We start from the raw sequence: 19,325 nt of genomic DNA, 5'->3' as shown, positions 1-19,325 counted from the left end.
TCCCTGGTGCCAAAGCACCGCGGCGTGACCGGGGCGCAGCCGGCAGCATCCCCGCAGAAAGGGCAGGGCTGCGGAGGCACAACGACACGTGTCACGGCCGAGGAGCCGGCAGCCCCCGCCACCCCTTCAGCTCCACGGCTGACGTCCGACGGCTCCGCGCCGTTAACATTGCGGGGCTGGGGGGGGTATTGTATTTGTAAAAACTGCGACTATCAAAATTGCAACTGAAAAATCCACAGCCCGGCTTAACTCTCCTCGTGGCCTCCCCGCTGTCCTGTGCTCAGGGCAGCCCCCTCACCCCGTGACCTGAGCCCTCCCGGAGACCCCACAAGCTCCCCGTTGGGTGGCCGTGCCCCATCCCAGGCCGAGGATGTTATTATTTAGGAGTGCTGGGGCTGAGCCAGGACCCTGCACAGCCCGACCACGAGCAGTTGCGCACTCCTTGAGGTGATTTTGGGGTGCAGCCGCCTGTGGGACTCCAGCACCGAGCTGCCCTTGACTGTGCTGGTTGAGTGCTCTGATACTGGTGGAACTGGGGTGGGCAGTGCGCAGGGACGCTGTGAATGAGGGTGGCTGGGTGCGGAGTGCACCCCCCAGCACCCCCTCCTGCTCCAGACCTCCCCAATCCCCTTTCACTGACCCCCCATGAGCATCCCCACACCCCCCAAATCCACCTCCACTAAGGCCCCAGACCCCCCCAATCCTCTTCCACTAACACCCCCAGCGCCTCTCCTGCCCTCCCCTGACACCCCTCAGCTCCCCCTCCTGCCTCAGAACCCCCCAGTCCCCTTTCACTGACCCCCCTAGAACTTTACCTCACCCTGGACCCCCCAAATCCCCTTCCACTGACACTCCCAGCACTTCCTCTGCCTCAGACCCCCCAATCCTCCTCTCCTGCCCCCCCAGCATCCCCTCCTGCCTCAGACCCCCCAATCCCTTTCACTGACCCCCCCTAGCGCATCCCCCACACCCCAATGCCCCTCCCCTGCCCCCCCAGCTCCCCCTCCTGCCTCAGACCCCCCCAAGCCCCCTCCACTGACCCCCACCATAAAACCTCCCGCCTCTCTGCCCCCGCCATCACCCTACTGCCCCAGGACCCCCCCCCGGACCCCCCCGCTCCTCTCCCCCCCCCATCACACCCCTCCTGCCCGCGGACTCCTGCCGCGGCCCCGCCCCTCGCCCTGACCACGCCTCCCTCGCCATGACCACGCCCCCTTTCCCTGACCACGCCCCCATGGCCGCGGCGCCGCGGTCCCAGCGCGCCCCCTGGCGGCCGCGCTCCGGCCTGTCCGAGTCCTCCCAGCTGGAGACGCTCTAGGCAGCGCCCGGCGGACTCGCTGCTCCCGGCGGGCCCGGCCCGGGCTGGGGGGACGCGGCGCTGGCGGGGCCCGACCCGCACCCGGTCCCCGAGCCCGAGCCCGGACCCGGCGGGCCGGGCAGGGGACGGGGCCGGGGGCCGGTCGGCGACGGGGGCCCGGGCATCAGCTCCCGGACGGCAGCGCCTCAGGTACCGACCCGCGCCCCGGGCCTTCCCTCGGCACCGGCACCGCGCCTCGGCCCGGGCCCGCCCGCATTGCCCCCTGCCTCCCTTCCGCGCCTCCCTGTCCCCCGTCCCCGTCGTACCCCACGGTGTCCCCTTGCACCCGCTCCGCACCCCGCAGCCGCCCCCTTGTACCCCCTTCCCCGTTACCCGCCCGGGACTCGCCCCTTCCTCATAACACCCCCCCGTTCCCGTCCCCACGGGCTGTGCGGGCCCCTTCCTCCTTCCTCCAGCCCCTTCTCCTTGCCAGCGGCCCCTCTTGCCCCCGGAGGTGCCCCCCTGCAGCCCTTCTCCTCCCTCCCGTGCTGGTGGGGGGCGGTGGGTCCGTGGCTGCGTCTCACGGGTGGGTTGGTGCCCGGTGGTGCCTGGGCCCCCGCCCAAGGCCCTCACGGGGCGTCCCGGGGTGCCCTTGCCCTTTGGGATTAGGTGGACCCTCTTCTACAGTCTCAGGTTTAAAAGAATTGCTTGGAGGAGGGCAAAGGCTGGAGGGGGGGCGGTTCTGGAGGCCTGGGGGTAAGGACGGAGCCGCTGTAGGAGCAGAGGGTTTGGGAGGAGAGCGCTGGACCCGGCTGGGAGGGGGGAGCTGCGGTCTGGAAACCGGGCCAAGGAGGGCTGCCAAGCTTTGAGGAGGGTTTGGGTTTGGGTCCTGGGAGGATGGGGTTGCTGGTTTTAGGAGGCACGTGCTCTTGCTCGCAGGGGTTCGAGTTCGAGTGTCTGGTTCGACTGGTTAAGGCTCTGAACTGGCCAAGGGCTGTCGGAAAGGTGCGTGTCGAAAGCGCTGAGCAAGAGACTGGAGAGTCTCGGTGTCTGCATGAAAGGGATGCCACTAAAATATTCAACAGCGAGGAGTAGTGGGAAGCTCTGAGGGAGTGTTCAGGGATTTCACAATATTTTCTTTTCTTGTTTGTTCAGTTCTGAGCCTAATAACTGTTCAGGATAGGTAACAGCACTTCTTTCTAACCCCCTTGCAGGTTAGACAGATGCGGGTGGAGGGAACACCAGAGAGAGAGAGGAATAAAGAAGAAAGAGGGGGCAAAGGTAATGTGTTTCCTACAGGATTTTTATTTATTTTTTTTTTTAACTGAGAGAATTGATGAGATGGGAGTGGGAATGCAGAGACTGTAGAGGACAAGGCCCCTAGTGACCAGATTAGATGAAGCAGAGAGGGATCTGTTGCTAAATTATTGATCAAACCCTGTAAGGTCAGCACGGTGTAAATCCATATGGAGTCTAGAAAAACAAATAGGATGGCTTGAGCAGCAGTGTTGAATGGGGAGCCTGTGGCATTATTACTGTTAGGGGTGACAGGTATATGGAGGTGGCAGCTGGCTCGATTCGTGCCCGAGCTCCTTCAGCTTGCTCAGAAGGAAGCATTCCTCTTCTGGGGGGCTTTGCAGGCTTAGGACATGGTAGGGAATTCTTCAGGCGCCACAGCTAAGGCAGGGGGTTGCGGTGGAAGATGATTTATGTTTGTTTTGATCTAAAAAAATGAAATGGGACCCCTTGGTCAGCTCACCGCCAGCTCTTCCCGTTGGCTGCGCTCTGTGCCGTGAGGGAGTTTGAGGGCAACGTGGTTTTGCACAGAGATGCAACTCCGTGATTCATTGTTTAATTTGGAGTGACTGGTGAGGCAGATTCTGGCATGGCAGAGTGAGAGGTTTCCAATAGCCTTTTCATTTTATTTACTGCTGTAGTGCCAGGCTGCTTACCCATATGGCTTTATTGTCTCACACCTCAGATGGAGACATCGTTAGCTGTTCTCGCCAACTAAAACATGGCATCCTCTTGTGTTATCTGCTGCTGAATCCCCTGCCCTAGAGTGCATGCGGAGTCCTTTAAGTTTGCAGTAGTATTTCTCACTACTAGCGCGTGCAACTCCCGCCTGCTTGATACTTGTGCTTGCTGACTGTTGTCAGATAGCGGAATTTTCGTGTTTTCTGGCATTTGTTACTTTTCATAGTCCAAAGTAGGACAGCTCTTGTCTTCCCTTGCTTTTAAGGCTGCTGGTTCTCTGACCCTTAAGGACCTGCTACCGGGTGAAGGTCCCTTCACATTCCTCAGCAGCAGATGTGTGTGATTCCTTGTACCCTCACCACCCCCAGCCATTCAGTATTACTCTTGTGTTTTGTTTGCACTATGGTAGCTCTGATAAACCACGCTCCTGTGTAGGATCCCAAAGCCAAGAAGTAAAATATCCCTAATTTTTAGGTTTTTTCAGTTGCAGGCTGTGTACAGAAATTACAGGAGTGGTCTGTGCAGAATTATTTTCTATATTCATATAAAAGCAGGTAGTTAATTTAAAAAAAAAAAAGTGCTCCTGCCTTCCTTCTGATATTTGAAGGGAGCTTCAGTCACCACCCCCACCCCCTGCTTTTTAATCTTCTCTGGTTTTTAATTTGTTTAACTGTTTTCGCCTTGTCAGGTGGAAGATGGGACCCTTTCCCTTGTGTTTTAGGTGACTCTGACACCTGGTTACCATGAAGTCCCGAAGGAGATAGAGGGACAGTAGTGGGAATTTCTTCTCACGCCTCCAAAAAAATCCAACAATTGCCTAATGGTAAGAAAGCTGTTATTTTTAATTAGCCTCACATTGTACAGTGGCCATTAACTGAGCAACATGTCAAAGAGTTTGAGATCCAAACCCACTGGGCCACGTGTGGGGGGATCGGGGAGGATACAATGCTGTGTGTTTGGAGAGGGCAGGAGGAGTTGGTTTGAAAATATGTTTTGTGTCCTCTCCCCAGGGATTGCCTCTTCTGCTGACGTCATGGGGAGCTGCTGCAGTTGTCTGTGCAGAGACAGCATCCCAGACAACCATCCCACCAAATTTAAGGTCAGTGTTGTGTCTTTATCCCCATCAGAGAGTCTGTGACAGCACTGACTGCTAGCAAAGCCCAGCATGGGTTGGACTCCAAGCATGAAAGGAAAGAAAAGCTCTGCTCTTGCAGAGAAGTTTTTCACTTGATAAGATTTGCAAATGCGTTACTGTTTCAGTTTGTTTGGTTTTGTCTTTTTTTTTTTCCTTTCCTTAAGCAACCTCTGCTGCAAATACGTTTGTATTTGCAGTAGAAATTGCCTCTGCACTGAGCAAGGAAATGGGAAACTGGAGAGAAACCTTTTATTGCTCAGGGCTGTGTTCCAGTGTCTGTGCTGAGACACATCAGCTGAACTGCCAAGCGCAGAGTCTCCAGGGCTGCCGGCTTGGCGCCTTCTGCCAGCAATGAATTCATGCTCTCGGCTGAGAAAAAGGCATCTCAGTACGTGAAGGGGGAATCCACGGGAATCCCAGTATCTGCCTGGGTGGGCTTTTTGATACCAGTGCCCTGAGTTTCCTTACGTGAGCTCTGTGGCCTCGGCAGGTAACGAACGTGGACGATGAAGGTAACGAGCTGGGATCTGGGATTATGGAGCTGACACAGACGGAGCTCATCTTGCACACTCACAAGCGAGATGCTGTCAGGTGGCCCTACCTCTGCCTGCGCCGCTACGGCTACGACTCCAACCTCTTCTCCTTCGAGAGCGGCCGGCGCTGCCAGACGGGGCAGGGTGAGTGTGGGGGAAGCAGCACTGAGGTTTCTGTTCCCAGGCAGCCGGGCTGAGCTGATGCTTTCGTCTTCCCAAATTCCTGCATCTAATGAATCAACAGCTGCTTTTGCAGCCTCTGTTGGCCCAGAATACCGGAGTGTGCGTGTGCATACAGTTAATACTCCTGATTAAAACGCTAATGAAAACAACATCGTGGCTCAGGACCTGGGCATAAATCTAATGGTCTCATTTTGCTGGGGCGGTGGTGCTCGTGAGGTAATTGGTGAAGCAGGCTCGAGCGTTGGACGGGGCGTATTTAATGTCAGAGAGGATGTTCATTACGCTGTCAGCTCTGTGCTTCGGTACCAAACGATGCACAGATGTGGTAGGAGGGATTGGACTTCTTTCCTTAGGAGCTAGAAAGTACTTTTTGCAAAACTGAAGCTTTGTTAAGCGTCTTTTAACTCTGGGGATGAAGCGAAAGGGCATCACCTGCACCTTTCTGCAGGTCCTCTTAGGGTTTGCTTATCCCACAGAGCTGCCAAATGCACGTCAGTACCAATAGTTGAGCTCATTTTGGTTTTCTCTCTGCCTTGGTTAGTGCTACTTCTACTTAATGCTTTGCGTTTTGTGTCTGGCAACACTTCGTAACGTAGAGGGAAAGGAGTTTTACTGATTTTATGCATGGGGATGCTGTGCACAGCAAAGGGAAGTGAGTCACCCAGGAGTACATGCCAAGTCATCAGCAGTGCTGGGAATAGACTCCAATTTTACAATGGTGCCTGTCAGTTCCTTTACCAGTCTCTCTCTTTTGCTTTTAAAGAGCTGAACATTTTCTTGGCATCTGCATCCCCGGCGGGGGGGGAAAAAAAAAAAAAAAAGTTTGTTTCCTCATACTATTAATGTGTTTGTAAACTCCTCCTTACCCAAAAGGACTCCGCCTGACTGTTCAGTGTCTGTGTAAAGCACTGCACAAATCTGTAGCACCGTATGCTCCTTTTTAATATTTATATGAGGGGGGTTTTCCTCTCCTGGAGTCATGTGCTTATCACTTGCCAGCGATGGGAATTGCTTGTCTTCAGTTTCTGTTTTGCTTTTTGCAGGATGTAGATCAGTGATTAAAATTCTGCCCTGTGTGTGGTTTGGTTTCGTTTAGGTCCAGGTAGTGGTGATAAAGCAGAGCTGCCTGCTCTTCATACATCACAAAATTTTTAGCAGGCACATACTTACTCACCAGTCTTAAAGCAGAGGGAAATGAGAGGGATGGCGTTGTGTTTTGATGAGTTTTTTTCCCCCTTCCTTGTAGGATTTTATTCTGCTTAGTTCATTTTATTCGGAGGACTCCTTCCTGATGCTGCTCCTCACCTTCTATAAGGCAGATAGAGCTGGTTTTTGGGCCAGAATTTTTAAAACCTTTTTTTCTTTGAGGTAGCAGCTGTTGTTGCCATGCTGTTCTCGTTGCTATGGTTTTTGTGCGTGTGTGTGCGTGCCAGCTTGGGATTGGTTATCTCTGCGCACACCCGCTCTGGTTTGGGCTGCTCCTCTGGGGAGACACCGTTTAATTCCGTACATTTATTTTTGAAATATGACGTTCTTGTCCCTCCCTAACGTGCACACTTCACAGGGCCCAGTTCAGCTTCCAGTAGCCACTGGATAGACTTTTCCCTGGTGATGAGAATCGGACAAGGTGCCAAGTTAAAATATAGGATTAGAGATGAAACGAGCCCGGTTAGCCTGTCCCTCTCACACCTCTGCTCATGTGGGGCTGATCGTCATGAAATAACTGGAGTCCTTGCTGTTTTTCTTGTAATAATGCACCATTTGGTCAGGTGGCAGTCATGGCATTGTATTTTTGTTGATGCAATAATCTGCCGAGTTTGTGGTTGTTTTCCTGTGGCTGTGGGTTGCAGGGGTTGATTGTGTTAAAAACAGTAACAGAAATCAGAAATGCCCGTTTGTTTAGAGCCGGGAATTATATATAGTCTTGTTAAAGCAGGATTGCTCTCTTGCTTTTCTGACCCTCCTCTTTGTCACTGGGCAGGGATTTTTGCCTTCAAGTGTTCCAGAGCAGAGGAGATCTTTAATCTGCTTCAGGACCTGATGCAGTGTAACAGTATCAACGTAGTGGAAGAGCCTGTTGTCATCACCAGGAACAGTCACCCCACAGAGCGGGAGCTCTCCCGGACCCCCCAGGCACCCAACAGTAAGTCTCCTTCATTGCCCAGGGAGACGAGGGGGGAACACAGAGATGTCTGTGTGAATTGCTTGTGTGAAACTGCCCTTTGCAGCCCGTGGATCTTTCCCGTGTGCTGCTGCCTCACTGCTGACCTGTGTCTTTATGTCCGCATGTGCCCCGTGCAGCATGTTTATTTTAAAGCCCCACTTGTCTGTGATGTGGTATTTTGTTTCCAAGGAAACAGCAACAAAAAGCCCTTCAAATAGTCAACCGACTTGTCACCCTTCAGTTGGTTTCCATCTGGACTGCTGCCAAGTGGCCTTTTTTTAAGTGGCACCTACAAGGATCAGGCAGCTCCTAGAAGAAACCATATCGGGAAGAATTCAGATTTGCTCAATTCCTGTCTCTCTGTTAGGAGTGACTTAAATAAATTTAAGGGCCTAGCCCCTGGGTCTATACTAGGTACTTTGTCGTAGGGAATCTTCCCCAGACGGGCTGATTCTGACTCACAGGGTGCAGTTAAGAGGCCAGCTTACCGTGAAAATTAAGTCAAGTCTATTTTGTACCAAACCGTTGCTCTAATACTTCTCTGTCTTGATTCTCTCCCAGGTCTGGGGTACACTGTCCCAGGATTTCCCAATGGATTTCACAGCTTCCCTGGTGAAACCCTCTCATACTCCGCAGCCCGCCACCCCTCCGTGAGCAGCCTGAGACATTCCTCTGTGGGTGAAGACTCTACTCATGCCCTTATTGGGCCTGAGGAGCAGGTAAACCTGGCTGTCCTAAATTCTGCTGTTTCCAAGCAGTGCACAAGCAGCTTGTTTTGCTAGGAGTCCTGTGCAATTTTCAGCTGCTCTTACCCCAGCAAAGCTCAGGGGATCCTCATACCTTGTCATCCTTTTTTTCTCTCTTGCTTCACTTTGCTCTTGTAGACTTCCTCTCTCTTGACACTTCACTAGAACAGATGCTGTATCGAGGCTGAGTTGGCTTCCTTGATCTGCGAGTGTTTGTGTGGCAATTATTTAACAGCAGCACTTGGCTTGTGAGCCCAAGTCACGTTGCCTTATCTGTCAGCTATTGCTACAACTCCTAAACTGATGTGTAGATGCAGACCCAAGTTCAAACTCTTTTTATTTTTGATGTTCAGCTCTTTGTTCGCAGTTTTAGAATTTCAGATTTTTCCCTACAAAATCCAGCTTGTCTCAACCATGATCAGAGAGGTCTAGGTAGGTGTGAGTGCTGCAGTATCACCAGTGTAAGCCGCTCAAGGAAATTGTGAGTGGCTTTGCTTTTTGTTCTGTGCCGTATGCATCGAGCATGAAATAGATGATGTGTATCTTCTGTGGTTGGACTCCTTTTTGTCTCTCCTTCAGCCCACAAATCCAGAAATGACTTTTGTGTTTTGCTTCCTAAAATCTATTCGACTTTGGATTCTTTCATCTCCTCCTGCTTCATCAGCCTCCAAAAAATTTTCCATTCCTGTTGGTTTCTCGGCTGCTGGCAGCTGCTTTGCTCTTGTCTCTTCCCTTCTTCTTTCACTGTCCCTCTGCTTCTTTCCTTGCAGTCCCACACCTACGTCAACACGGCCAGTGGTGATCAGGAGCTGAGGGGCCGGCATTGTATGCACTCCTTGCCTGAAGTCCACCCTCCTTTCCCCCATAGGAACCACAGCTGCTCCCTCGAAGGCCGCAACCCCCAGGTCTTTCTGCAGCCAGGGGAGGTTAAATTCGTGTTAGGTCCCACGTCCAACTACAGACGCGTCTGTCGGCACCACCGGGAGTGCAGGACGCCCTTCTGCCCCCCCAACAACAACAACAACGAGTGTGAGGAGGAGTGCCCTTCGCCCCAGTGCGTCTACGAGAACGTCAACGGCTTGCTGCCCCCCAGCACCTCTTCTCTCTGCCGAGGCGGGCGCTTGAAACTCACCCGGGAGGACACGGGCTTACCCGGCTGCTCTCATCGCAGAACGGCCTTGCTGCACTATGAGAACTTGCCCTCCTTGCCCCCGGTGTGGGAATGCCAGCCGCTCCGGCGGGGCCAGGAGGACGCGGGCGCTGGGGATGCGCTGACGCCTTCCCCCAACGGCTACTCCGAGGCTGGTGAAGAAGATCCCCTGCAGAATTACATGAACTCGGAGAACGCGGCGCTGCACGGGGGCAGCGGCCAGCGGCGTGGTGGCTTCCTGCCAAAGCCCCGGCGCAGCTGCGTGCCCAGCGTCTTCAGCTTCGACTTCCCCCGGCCCTGTCCAGAGCAGCCGCGGCAACTCAACTACATCCAGGTGGAGCTGGAGGCTGAGCCGTGCAAGGGCCATCAGAACCCACCGGTCCCCCGTGTCCCCCCTCCCGCCACCCACGAAGCCCGCCGGACGGACTCCTACGCGGTCATTGACCTAAAAAAGACAGCGGCCATGTCCAGTTTGCAAAGGGCCCTGCCGAGAGATGATGGGACTTCGCGGAAAACTCGACATAACAGCACTGACCTGCCTCTGTGAGGGGGAAGGCCAAGCGCAAGCCCTGTGTCGTGGCTTTGGTGCCTGCCCTTCAGCGTGTTGCCCGGTGTGACTTCCATTTGCCATCGCCTTCTGCTTCCCTCCTTACCCCATTACCTGGTGTCATGGGATGGCTCCTACAGCTGTTGTTAAGGCTAGTCTGTCTGTCTGTCTTCCCCTCTCTCTGTCTCACCCGTGTAGTTTGTTTTTAAAGCCTTGTGGGATGTTTGATTTGCTGTTTGAGGGTTGAATTTCTGGTGAGAGGGGCGGAAGGTGCCAGCAACAGCACCGGCCCTGCGTGGGTACCGCCTCGGGTCGGGTTAGCTCTCCTATTGCCTGGCAGGTCCCTGAGCTGTGCCAGCAGCCTGCCTGCAGGGGCAGGGCAGTAGCGTGGTGGAGGTGTGTTTCGAAAAGCGAGTTGCTTTAGGAGCTCCACTGCAAATCCAGCCTGTTTCCCGTGGCTTTCCTGCCTTGCGACTCCAGGCGAGCTCTGCAGCTGGGCCGCTCCAAAGCTGGGTTTTGCCTTGGCCTTTCGCTGATCCCTGAGGACTAGGGAACTCATGCTGCGGTCTTTTCCCCCTCAGCTCGCTCCTTTCTCCTATTTTCTTGAAACTCGTAGAAGCTTTTTATACTTCTGTCCCTTCCTCAGCTTCATTTTAAATTGGGCAACTCTAAAAATTAATAGAGGAGGACAGACAGCCATGGGCACAGACACTGTGATCACATAAACCTGATTTCCCCAAGAGACCCTGCTTTAAAAGAGGAGGCAAAGACCACAACTATGAGAGAGATTGGAGGTTTGGTACAGAAAACTTCAATTGTACCGTATCCTGTTTTGATTTTTAGGGGCTCTTTTTGGTGGCTGTTCAGAAGTGTTGTCGATTTTATTTATTTGTTTACTTATTTATTTATTAAATGTTCTTTTGCATCCCAGTTGTAATTGCCAAAACTGGTGCCAATATGAAACACGTACTCGCTGTGGCTCACATCCTCTCTCTGGGGGGACAGGTCTCAGAAGAGGTTGGTTGGTGGCTTGGCTGAGCTGCAGTTGGGAAAAAGAGCAGCTGTGAATCAAAAAAATTTTTAACTGGGACTGACTGTCACAGGGTGGGTGGGAAATGGTGCAGGAGACGTGGGAGTGCGAGCGGAGCTGCCAGGCAGCCGAGCTTGGAGTTGTATCAAAGTCGTTGCCTACACCCACGTGCCTGGCTGGGTCCATGAGAAATACTTGATTAGTGTTTTGAGTGAATGTGCAGTTTGTTTCCTACAACTACAGACTTGGAAGGGCTAAATTTCAGCTCTCGGGTAAATTTGTGGCCTTTGATATGGATTTTTCTCTTGATATCAGGGCTGAGTCTAAGCTGAGCTGCGAGGCCTCTGTGTGAGGTCCTGTGTAGGGTCTCTGCTCCTCTCCCGTTGCAGGATGTTCCATCTCCCCACTCTGCATGGTGACACGCTGCAGCTTAACCCCTCCCTGGATTACTCGTTACCATTATAAGCTGTTTCCATGAGACAGAAGTGCTCTGGGCTGCTCTGGAGTCCCACCTTCCTGCTGTTTATCCTTCACCTTCCTCCCTGAGATAGGAGCTGAAAGCTCCAGCGCTCTGCAGGGTGTCCTGCTGCCAGCAGAGATGTCACCAAGCCTTGCTGTGTTCTCCTTGTCCCTAATGTTTTCCGATGTTGAAGTCTGAGCCTCCGGTGTGAAAGAGGAGAGAACCCCACTGTCCCCTCCAACCTGCTTCTGAGGGCCAGAAACGTCATTTCCAGATTTTTAAAGTTCAGCCTTTTTGGGTTTGGTGCTGTAATGTCATATTGAAATGTGACCCTTTGGGGAGCAAGGACACATGCCATGCAGTTCAGAAAAAGTGATAAAAGTATGAGTAATGCCACGCTTGTGCTGGCAGAACATGGATTTCTTGGCTTGCTGTTGCACTGTAAATTCTAAGTGCGCCACATGCTTCAGTTCACTGTTTTTTCTTTGGGTTTTTTTTTTGGGGGGGGGGGGGGAAGTCCTTGTGCTTGTTTTACATTCTTTTCTCCATCTCAACCCTTGTGTGGTCTATAACTGAAAGGAAACCCAAGTAATATATTTTTATATGTATAGCAAATGACTTTATTTGACGGAAAGAAAAGAAAAAAGACAAGTAATATATCCCCCTAAATCTAGAGTTCATTTAGGGAAGTGTGAGAAGAAATAGTTTTTATTTATATTTATATATATATATATATATATATAAAAGTTAACTGCATTAAGCTTTAAATAAGCTACTTAAATAAAGAGTTTCTAAGCTGTGAGTGTCCCCCTCTGGGGCAGCACTGGCAACTCCCACATGGCAGCACAGGGCAATGCTCTGGGAGCCCCAGTGTGAACCTGCCTGTCCACTGCCCGAGCTGAGAAATGCAGAAGACTTATTCCCCTCTTTCCCCTAGAAAGGGAAAAAAAAAAAAGGATGAAATATTTTACATTTACACGGGGGAAGAGGTGATGGCCCTTTCTCACCCGCGCGGGAGGTTTGCAGGTTGGTTTAAGCACAAGGGAAGATGCTGTTGGGTGTCTTGGGAGAAACCAGGTGAGGCCTGTGGCTACTGCTTGGGTGCTTCCTGTGGCCACCAGCCTGGCTGCGTGTCTCGGATGGATGGGATGAGGCTGGTGTGAGGGTCTGTGGATATTGTGAGCTCCAGGGATGAGGCTCCTCACGAAGGCTGGGCTCCCAGCGAGCCCCGGCTGCCATCTCGTTTAGGCGACTCTAAATTAGCTTTGCTTTGGGAAAGCTGGCTTTGACCTTTTGAACTGCCGACTTTCATGTCCTCCAGACAAACTGTGTTGTTTGACTCGTGCCTCCCTTTCCTCTTCAGTAAATCTGATGCTCCCCTCCCTCCCAAGGACACCGAAAGCAGGAGTGACGAGGAGACCGCTGCGCGATAGCCGTGTGCTCACGCAGCAAATACATTATCGCTGTTCACTGCTGGCATCCCTTATCCCATTCACAGCAGAGATGCTGCACCTGTTCAAGAAGGAGAAGAATTTCCTTGACCTTAAAGATGAGAAAACATAGAGCAAATGTTGGCTGCATCTGCTGCTTCCAGCGTGCAGTGATCCGGCGGGTGCCTTGCTGCGCCGCCCTCTGCTTTCCGTCCCGTTGTGTCCTCCCTGGTGGCCCTGGGCTGGGGAGCAGCAGTGCTGGCTCAGCAGGCTTTGCTCGAGCAGTATTGCAAACTCCCCGGAAAGCTTCAGCAATGAAAAGCCGGTCACAGCTCATTGTTTGCAGTGAGTTTGTTTAATGTTTAAGCAATTAAATGGGAAACGCCGTGCAGGCAGCCAGGAAATCAGTTCTCGTTTATGGCTTTCAGGGGGCACATCGGGTTCACGTCCCAGTGATTTTCTCACTTTTTTTTTTTTTTTTTTTGCTTTTCTGAAAAACTTCACAAGAGCGATGTCCGCGTTAAGTAGCCAGAACCCTTTGAGAACTTCTTAATATTCAATTTTGTGGGTGGTGTGAAGGTGCAAGGAAAGATCAGAGTCGTGTTTGAACACTGAGGCAGCGGTTCCCGGGGCACCAGAGCAGAAGCGTCACTATTTCAGATTTCTCCCCCGATTTACAGCCCGAGCAGTGCTCGCCAGTGTTGCAGCTTCCTCTAGTGGCCGCTCTTGAAATGGTTTTGGAGGAGAAGCCAGGACTGGGATGAAAGATGAGGACATCTGAGTTGGCATTTTCCCATTCCTTCAGTTCTTTGATCTGGGTGATAGGCAGGAGGGATCCCTTCTGGTAACTCCCTGGAGTCTTTCCTTGTTACTGTTTTCTTTTGGTTGAAATCATGTTTATGCAGTATGTTGTATCTTTATGGCTCCTTATAAAAATGGATCTTGCAGATTTTGCTTTGAGCCTTACATGCAAGTTTGCTGGACTTTCCCAACGGATGGGATACCTCACCCTTTGTGGCTCCACCCGTAAATCTGGTTTTGAGTTAAGAAGGATTCATCCGAGGCTCTGTGCATCCAGCTGGTGCCACACAGGTGACCAGGAGGAAACGAATGAGCACGGGTACATCTGAAACCTGCCCTGGACTTAGTCCCTGAAGCTGAGTTGAAGCTGGGAGATCTCTTTCTCTCCCAAGCTTGCTTCTGCAGGGCAGAGGGTTTGCCTCCATGTTTTGTCCGTGAATTGGTAACTTGGAAAAACGAGCTGTGTTCAGTCAACTATTGGGTTTGCTGAGACTTTGGTTCCGAAAAAAAAGTTTAGGCAGCCAAGTGAACTGAGCTTGGGTAATGGCTAAGACGTGGCAGCATGAGCGTAGCTGTTGGGTTACGTTCTTGGCTGCAGAGCAGGTTTGTGTAGCCCCCGCTGGGGACTGTGTCCTGTCTTTGCTGGTCTCCTTCCTCTGCTCGTGAGATTGAAGTTCAAGGGATGGCTTGGTAAGCAGCCGTGTGCTATGCAGAGAGGATTTGACTGTCTTAACCTTTTTAAGTGGTTCTTGTTTGAGGTTTGAGTTAATCAATTGGACTTTTTCCCCTGATATTTCTTCCCTGGTGAATGCATAAATAGATCTTTTACCCTTCCCAAGAACCTGTTGGTCAGAATATAGCTTCTCCCAGTACTCAGTTGTCTTTTATCGTGGGAGGGTTTTTTGATTTGTTTTTTCTTTTAACCCGTTTTATGAGCCTGCTTTTTCCCCAGGGAAGGAGGTTGGAGTATCTGAGCTGTACCTGCCTTACAGGATGGCAAAGGAGAGGCTGGATTGTGAGGATTAAAAAATCAATATTTCTGCAAAGAGACTTGAATATGTTGGTTGTTACTGAAGTGTTATTGTCTTTATTACCTAAACCATGCTGTTCGCTGAGAGAAAAAACAAACCAGGGCTTGGTATTACAGTTGTCTGTTCTCTCAGCCATTTTCTCCCGGTCTTTCCCCTGTCCCTCCGTGTGATGCTGCTCAGCCCTCTCGGGTGGTATCTTGACTGTGAAGTATCATTAACAAATGATCGTTAATGAACGCCTTGCCTAAATTCAGCTTCTGGGAGGGCTGCCATCAGTCTTTCTGGGAAGTTTGTCTTTCCCCCAAACTTGGCTTGTCTTGAAATGCCGCACACAGGTAGCAGAACAGGTTTAGATTCCTGTTACCAAACAGGACCAAAGGTGAATACATTAGTGGAAAACCTGAGAGCTTTGAAGTTGGCAATTAAAGGCCAGCGTATGGAAAAGGCTAATTGTAAAGAAGGGATCTAATTTGTTTTTCTTCCATAAGTGAATGTGATTTTACAGTTGAAAGGCCCAGATGCATCTGTGTTATCTCAAGCTCTCCTCCCATGCGATTCTCCTTGTTGTTACTTGTACTGGTGTCTTTGATACTGAACATTTCTGATACGGCAGAAAAACAAAGGTGCTTCGGGGCTCTGGCCACCGGGGATTCAGTTGCTCTGACTAGAGGGGTTGATCTCGCTGTGTAATTGCTTCTTCAGGTTATTTCTATGGATATCCATTCAGTCCCTCTTTATATCTCATCCGGGTGTAACCTTACAGGTGAAGAACAACAAGCAGTGCTATGTGACCCGAGGAGTGCTCATGTCTTACGTCAACGTGCACTACGAATGTATACAGAATAAATGGAATATGATGATTATCCGGTGGTCCTGTCTTTTGTTTGTGGTGCCAAGAGGCAACTGTCACATTTCGAAGCGAACTTTATTTTTTATGTAAAATTGAAAGCCAGGCCAACAATCACCAGTTGTCCTCACACAATTCAAGCTGGATTTCTTGCAACCTTTTTTTTTTTTTTTTTCCAGGTCTCCCTTCCCCGAAGGAATAATGTCTCTCTCCTTATGTTGTCTACCTGGAGCAATGATTGCTGTGTTTCACCTGGCTAGTCTCACTGCGATAGGCTTAAAAAATAAATGTATGCAGAGACAGACACCTTTTCTTCTCTGCTGGCTGGTGACCCACGGGGTTATCTTTGAAGGACTGTTCCGCATGCTGCTGGTTTGAGCTGAAAGTTGAACTCACAGAAATGTTTGGATGAGGCTCTGTGGCCTGTGTGATACAGGAGCTGAAGCTCTGAAGCCACAGACTCTTTCACGGTGACTTTCTGCAGGGCAGGGCCATCGCTGGAGGTTGATCATGAGGATGTAGACCAGATTTCCACTGAGTAGAGCATCAGGAGGAAATCGTGAAGTCACCTTGGAAATGGATGAGCTATGAGTGTAGGTTGAACACAGCAAGAATATTCACAGTCTCTGGAGTACCTACCCTTTAAGATGTGCTGTTTCCACCATGGGTAGTGTAAGCTCATAGTTTGGAGTGGTGGAATTTGGGAGCTGATGGGAAGGAGGTGCTTTTGCCAATGTTGAACAGCATGTGGTTTCACTCCTCCTGGCTGGGCTGATCTGCTCCCGGCACAGGGCTTTTCCATGGCTTCTCTACCATCGTTCTGTGCAGAGAGTTGATTTGCTTGTTTTCCCAAACTCTCCAGCAGATGAGAGCTAATCATGCGGTAACATGCTCAGTTTAATTCCTTGGCTTATAAAATTCCCCCTGAAAACTCCTTCCCAGCAGGAATCGACTAAACCAGCTAATAGGGCCATCTGTGCCCTCCTAAGTGAGCGTGCCTTCACGTGCCGGGTCTTTCCAACCCAAACCCACGTGTTTCTTTCCTTCACGGTCGTTCCATGACTTTCTAAAATGCTGGAGGTAAGAACTGGAAGGGATACAGAGGAGATAACACCACTGATGATATACCCACGTTGTTAGTTCCATCCCAGCAAAACACAATGAAACATATTTCATTTCTCTTTCTAGGAAGACTTTGACAGCCCTGTCAGAAAGAAGTTGAAAATAGGGTGGCATTTGCCAGTAGTATTTGACTTGGAGTTTTTAGTATAGTGCTTAGTCTTGTGGGAAAATCTCTTGGGCTGGGTGCATTTCTGAACTTCGGGTACTGCTGCGGGGAGGTGGGGAGCATTTTGGGGTGTATAAGGAGGTGGCGTAGAGCACCAGCATCAGCTTGGGGGGCTGGGCCTGAGCAGGGTGACTGGAGCGTCTCGTCAGAAACCGCCCACAAGAGATCATCATGAAGCATCTGATCCTCGCCCTGGCTTGGGAAATGTTAGACCTAGAGCCTGATATTTCAGGAGCTGTTCTCATGGTTGTGTAGGAAGAGAGGAATATTTATTTTAATGTGGATGGAAGCTGTTCACGTGTGTGCTGTAACCTCTGTTTTGGAAATAAAACACTAAAACCAGCTCGTGCAGCACCAAGGAAAGGATACGTGTGGTTGTGTGCAGTTCATAAACACAGCTGCTCTGGACATACCCATGTCATTGCAGCTCCCACCAACAGCTTTTCCTGCTTGGAGAACCCAAGCAGAGAGCAATTGTGCTCCAGGCCAAGTGTCTATTAGCTGTTTTAGATTAATTCCATAGAGCAAGACTTTAAATCATCAAGGGGGAGAGTGTTAACTCGGATGGGATTCAGCACCTTCCAGAGGGGTTTTAGCTGACAGGATGCTTGTGAGAGCAACAGGCTTTAACGACCAGGGGAGGCTCCTGGCAGTCCCCATATTCATGTTTATTGAATGTTAAGAACACGAATATATTCATGTTCTGCACTGCTGTTTGTTGAGGTAAATAGCTTGTGTCTGGGACAGAGGTGCAGGAACCGAGGTGATAAATTGTCCTGAGTTGGGACCAGTCGCTTCTGTGTGGTTTTGTCATGGGTAAAGCAGAGCCTACAGCAGACTCAGAAATTCAAGGTGATGGTAATGTCTTTAAAAAGGTTTCTGTCCCTGGTGGCTCTGGGAGCGGTGTCTGCAGGCAGGAGAGGTAAAGCGGGTCATGGGGGAGGCTGGATCCCACTTTAGAGCCCATTTCTAATCCTGTGAACTGCTCTGTCGAGAGCTACTGGCTTTTGGGAGATGGTGCCCACCTCTGCAGCGACTGTTGGATTTATTGGCTTGTGTGGCAAGTGCTCAAGCCCTCCGGATGGCCAGGACGCTGCTGCTCACGGCTCATCCCCAGCAAGGTGGCAGAGATGGCCATGGGGTGCGAAGGGGATTGTGCTCACCTGGGAGAGGGGGAGTTCCCTGGGCTGGAGCTGTTTGCATGTGGGCTGAAAGCAAAAGAGGAGAAACGCCCAGAGCTTGGCCCCGAGGAGACTCCTGCCTTGGGACAGCACGGGGACGTGCTGCTCCACACAGGGACATGGGATCTCTGATGTTAAAAACCATAAAACCTTGATTCCTGTTAGACTAAATGCCTCGGCAAACAAGCGCTGTCTAATTTTGGGTCAAGAAGTGCCAAAAGCAGAATGTGTTTGCGTGTGCTGTAGAGGGCACCTTATTCCTTTGTCTTTTGGCAAGGCTGACTCCCCGTGGGGACCTGCAGATAACACTCGGTATATTGACGTTTTGATAACTACTCTTTGCTTTCAGCCAGAATTTGCTTTTTTATCCAATCTTAATAAGTTGATCTTTCTATCAATCCTGCTAGCAAACAAGATAATTGCTTTATTATAGTCTCAATATCCAGCAAAGGACACACACTCCCCGGTGCTCTCGAGGGAATAAAATCTGTGCAGAGCGTTGACACGGGATGAGCGCAGCGATAGCGACGCCGCGGTGTCGGCGGGAGATGGAGAGTGTGATTCCCCCGCTGCGGAGAGCCGGGAGGCAAGCTGGGCCGGAGGAGGCCTAGAAAATATTTAGGTTATAACTGAAAACATTTTGGTCCGTTTTGCTAGAAAATGTTTAGATTATAACTAAAAATGTTTTGGTCTGTTTGCTAGAAAATATTTGTGTTACAATCAAAAACATTTTGGTCCATTTGCTAGAAAATATTTGGGTTTATAACCCCAAATGTTTTGGTCTGTTTTGGTGGTGTTGGCAGTTTGGGAGGCCTGTGTTTCTGGTTCTCTGTTATTTCACAGGGAAAAAGAAGGAATTTCCTGACTTTCTGGGCTGGTGTGAGGACCTGGTGGGTGGGTTAGACTCTGAGGGCTTCCTCCTCGGGTGGGTTAAACCTCCCCTGTGCAGGGAGGCTCAGCACCTGCCTTTTAGCACAGGATGGAAAGTTGCTTCACAAAATAAAATATAAACAAACAAAAAAAGGAAAATATGTGATTTCTGTCCAAAATAGTATGAAAGTAGAAGCAGGAGTGAAGTGTATGATACATGGAAATGAGCTGTATGTGGAGGAGAGGATAGCGAAGGACTGGGAGGCTGATGAAGAGCAGAAGGCAGGACAACGCTGGAAACCACCTACAAGAAAACAAGAGAAGAAACCTCATGGGCTCACCGAGCCCCTGGGATGAGGAACAAAGCAGCCGGCTCCAGCCCTTCACCCCGTGCTCTGGAGAAGCCTCAACACCATCAGCCATCCCTCCTCCATGGCAGGAGGTCCCCGCGGGCGGGCGGGCGGCTGGGTGGCAGAACGGCAGACAAAGGTCTGACGCGTTTCCATCCTGTACCAAGGGCCGCCAGTGCCTTTGTTTTGGGAAAAGGTTTGAACAGGTTTTGACAAACACAGATAACACTTCACCACGGTGACGTTTGGGTCACTCCCCTCTGCTGTGATAAGAGCTGGCCTCTTATCGGATGGCAACACTTTGA

At 50.9% G+C, this 19,325-nt stretch overlaps 1 protein-coding gene across 4 annotated transcripts; it reads left to right on the top strand.

Annotated features, from left to right (window-relative positions):
• The first annotated feature begins 1,343 nt into the window (after nucleotides 1–1,343).
• Nucleotides 1,344–18,553, top strand: FRS3 (fibroblast growth factor receptor substrate 3). Of its 4 annotated transcripts, XR_012635087.1 has the most exons (9): nucleotides 1,344–1,507; nucleotides 2,512–2,578; nucleotides 3,963–4,097; nucleotides 4,285–4,373; nucleotides 4,900–5,086; nucleotides 7,107–7,268; nucleotides 7,851–8,008; nucleotides 8,806–9,883; nucleotides 15,511–18,553. XR_012635087.1 is itself a non-coding variant. In XM_074925762.1 (8 exons), the coding sequence occupies exons 4-8, from the start codon at nucleotides 4,308–4,310 to the stop codon at nucleotides 9,730–9,732; spliced, it is 1,500 nt and encodes a 499-aa protein (XP_074781863.1). In that variant the 5' UTR covers nucleotides 1,344–1,507; nucleotides 2,512–2,578; nucleotides 3,963–4,097; nucleotides 4,285–4,307; the 3' UTR covers nucleotides 9,733–15,347. The 4 variants fall into 4 exon arrangements, 3 of the variants coding, with proteins under 3 accessions (XP_074781863.1, XP_074781865.1, XP_074781864.1); XM_074925762.1 differs by lacking the exon at nucleotides 15,511–18,553 and having other exon boundaries at nucleotides 8,806–15,347; XM_074925764.1 differs by lacking the exons at nucleotides 2,512–2,578; nucleotides 15,511–18,553 and having other exon boundaries at nucleotides 3,996–4,097; nucleotides 8,806–15,347.
• The last annotated feature ends 772 nt before the right edge of the window (nucleotides 18,554–19,325 follow it).

Source organism: Athene noctua, chromosome 23 (assembly GCF_965140245.1).
Source record: "Athene noctua chromosome 23, bAthNoc1.hap1.1, whole genome shotgun sequence".
Lineage (NCBI taxonomy): Eukaryota > Metazoa > Chordata > Aves > Strigiformes > Strigidae > Athene > Athene noctua.
This window is presented reverse-complemented; position numbering and strand designations above follow the sequence as displayed.

Excerpts from the sequence above, each read along its gene's own strand:
- FRS3 (XM_074925764.1), top strand. The coding sequence starts at position 4,308 with ATGGGGAGCTGCTGCAGTTGTCTGTGCAGAGACAGCATCCCAGACAAC. Across the intron at positions 4,374-4,899 it reads ACCATCCCACCAAATTTAAG|GTAACGAACGTGGACGATGA; the intron begins GTCAGTGTTGTG and ends TGGCCTCGGCAG. Across the intron at positions 8,009-8,805 it reads TTATTGGGCCTGAGGAGCAG|TCCCACACCTACGTCAACAC; the intron begins GTAAACCTGGCT and ends CTTTCCTTGCAG.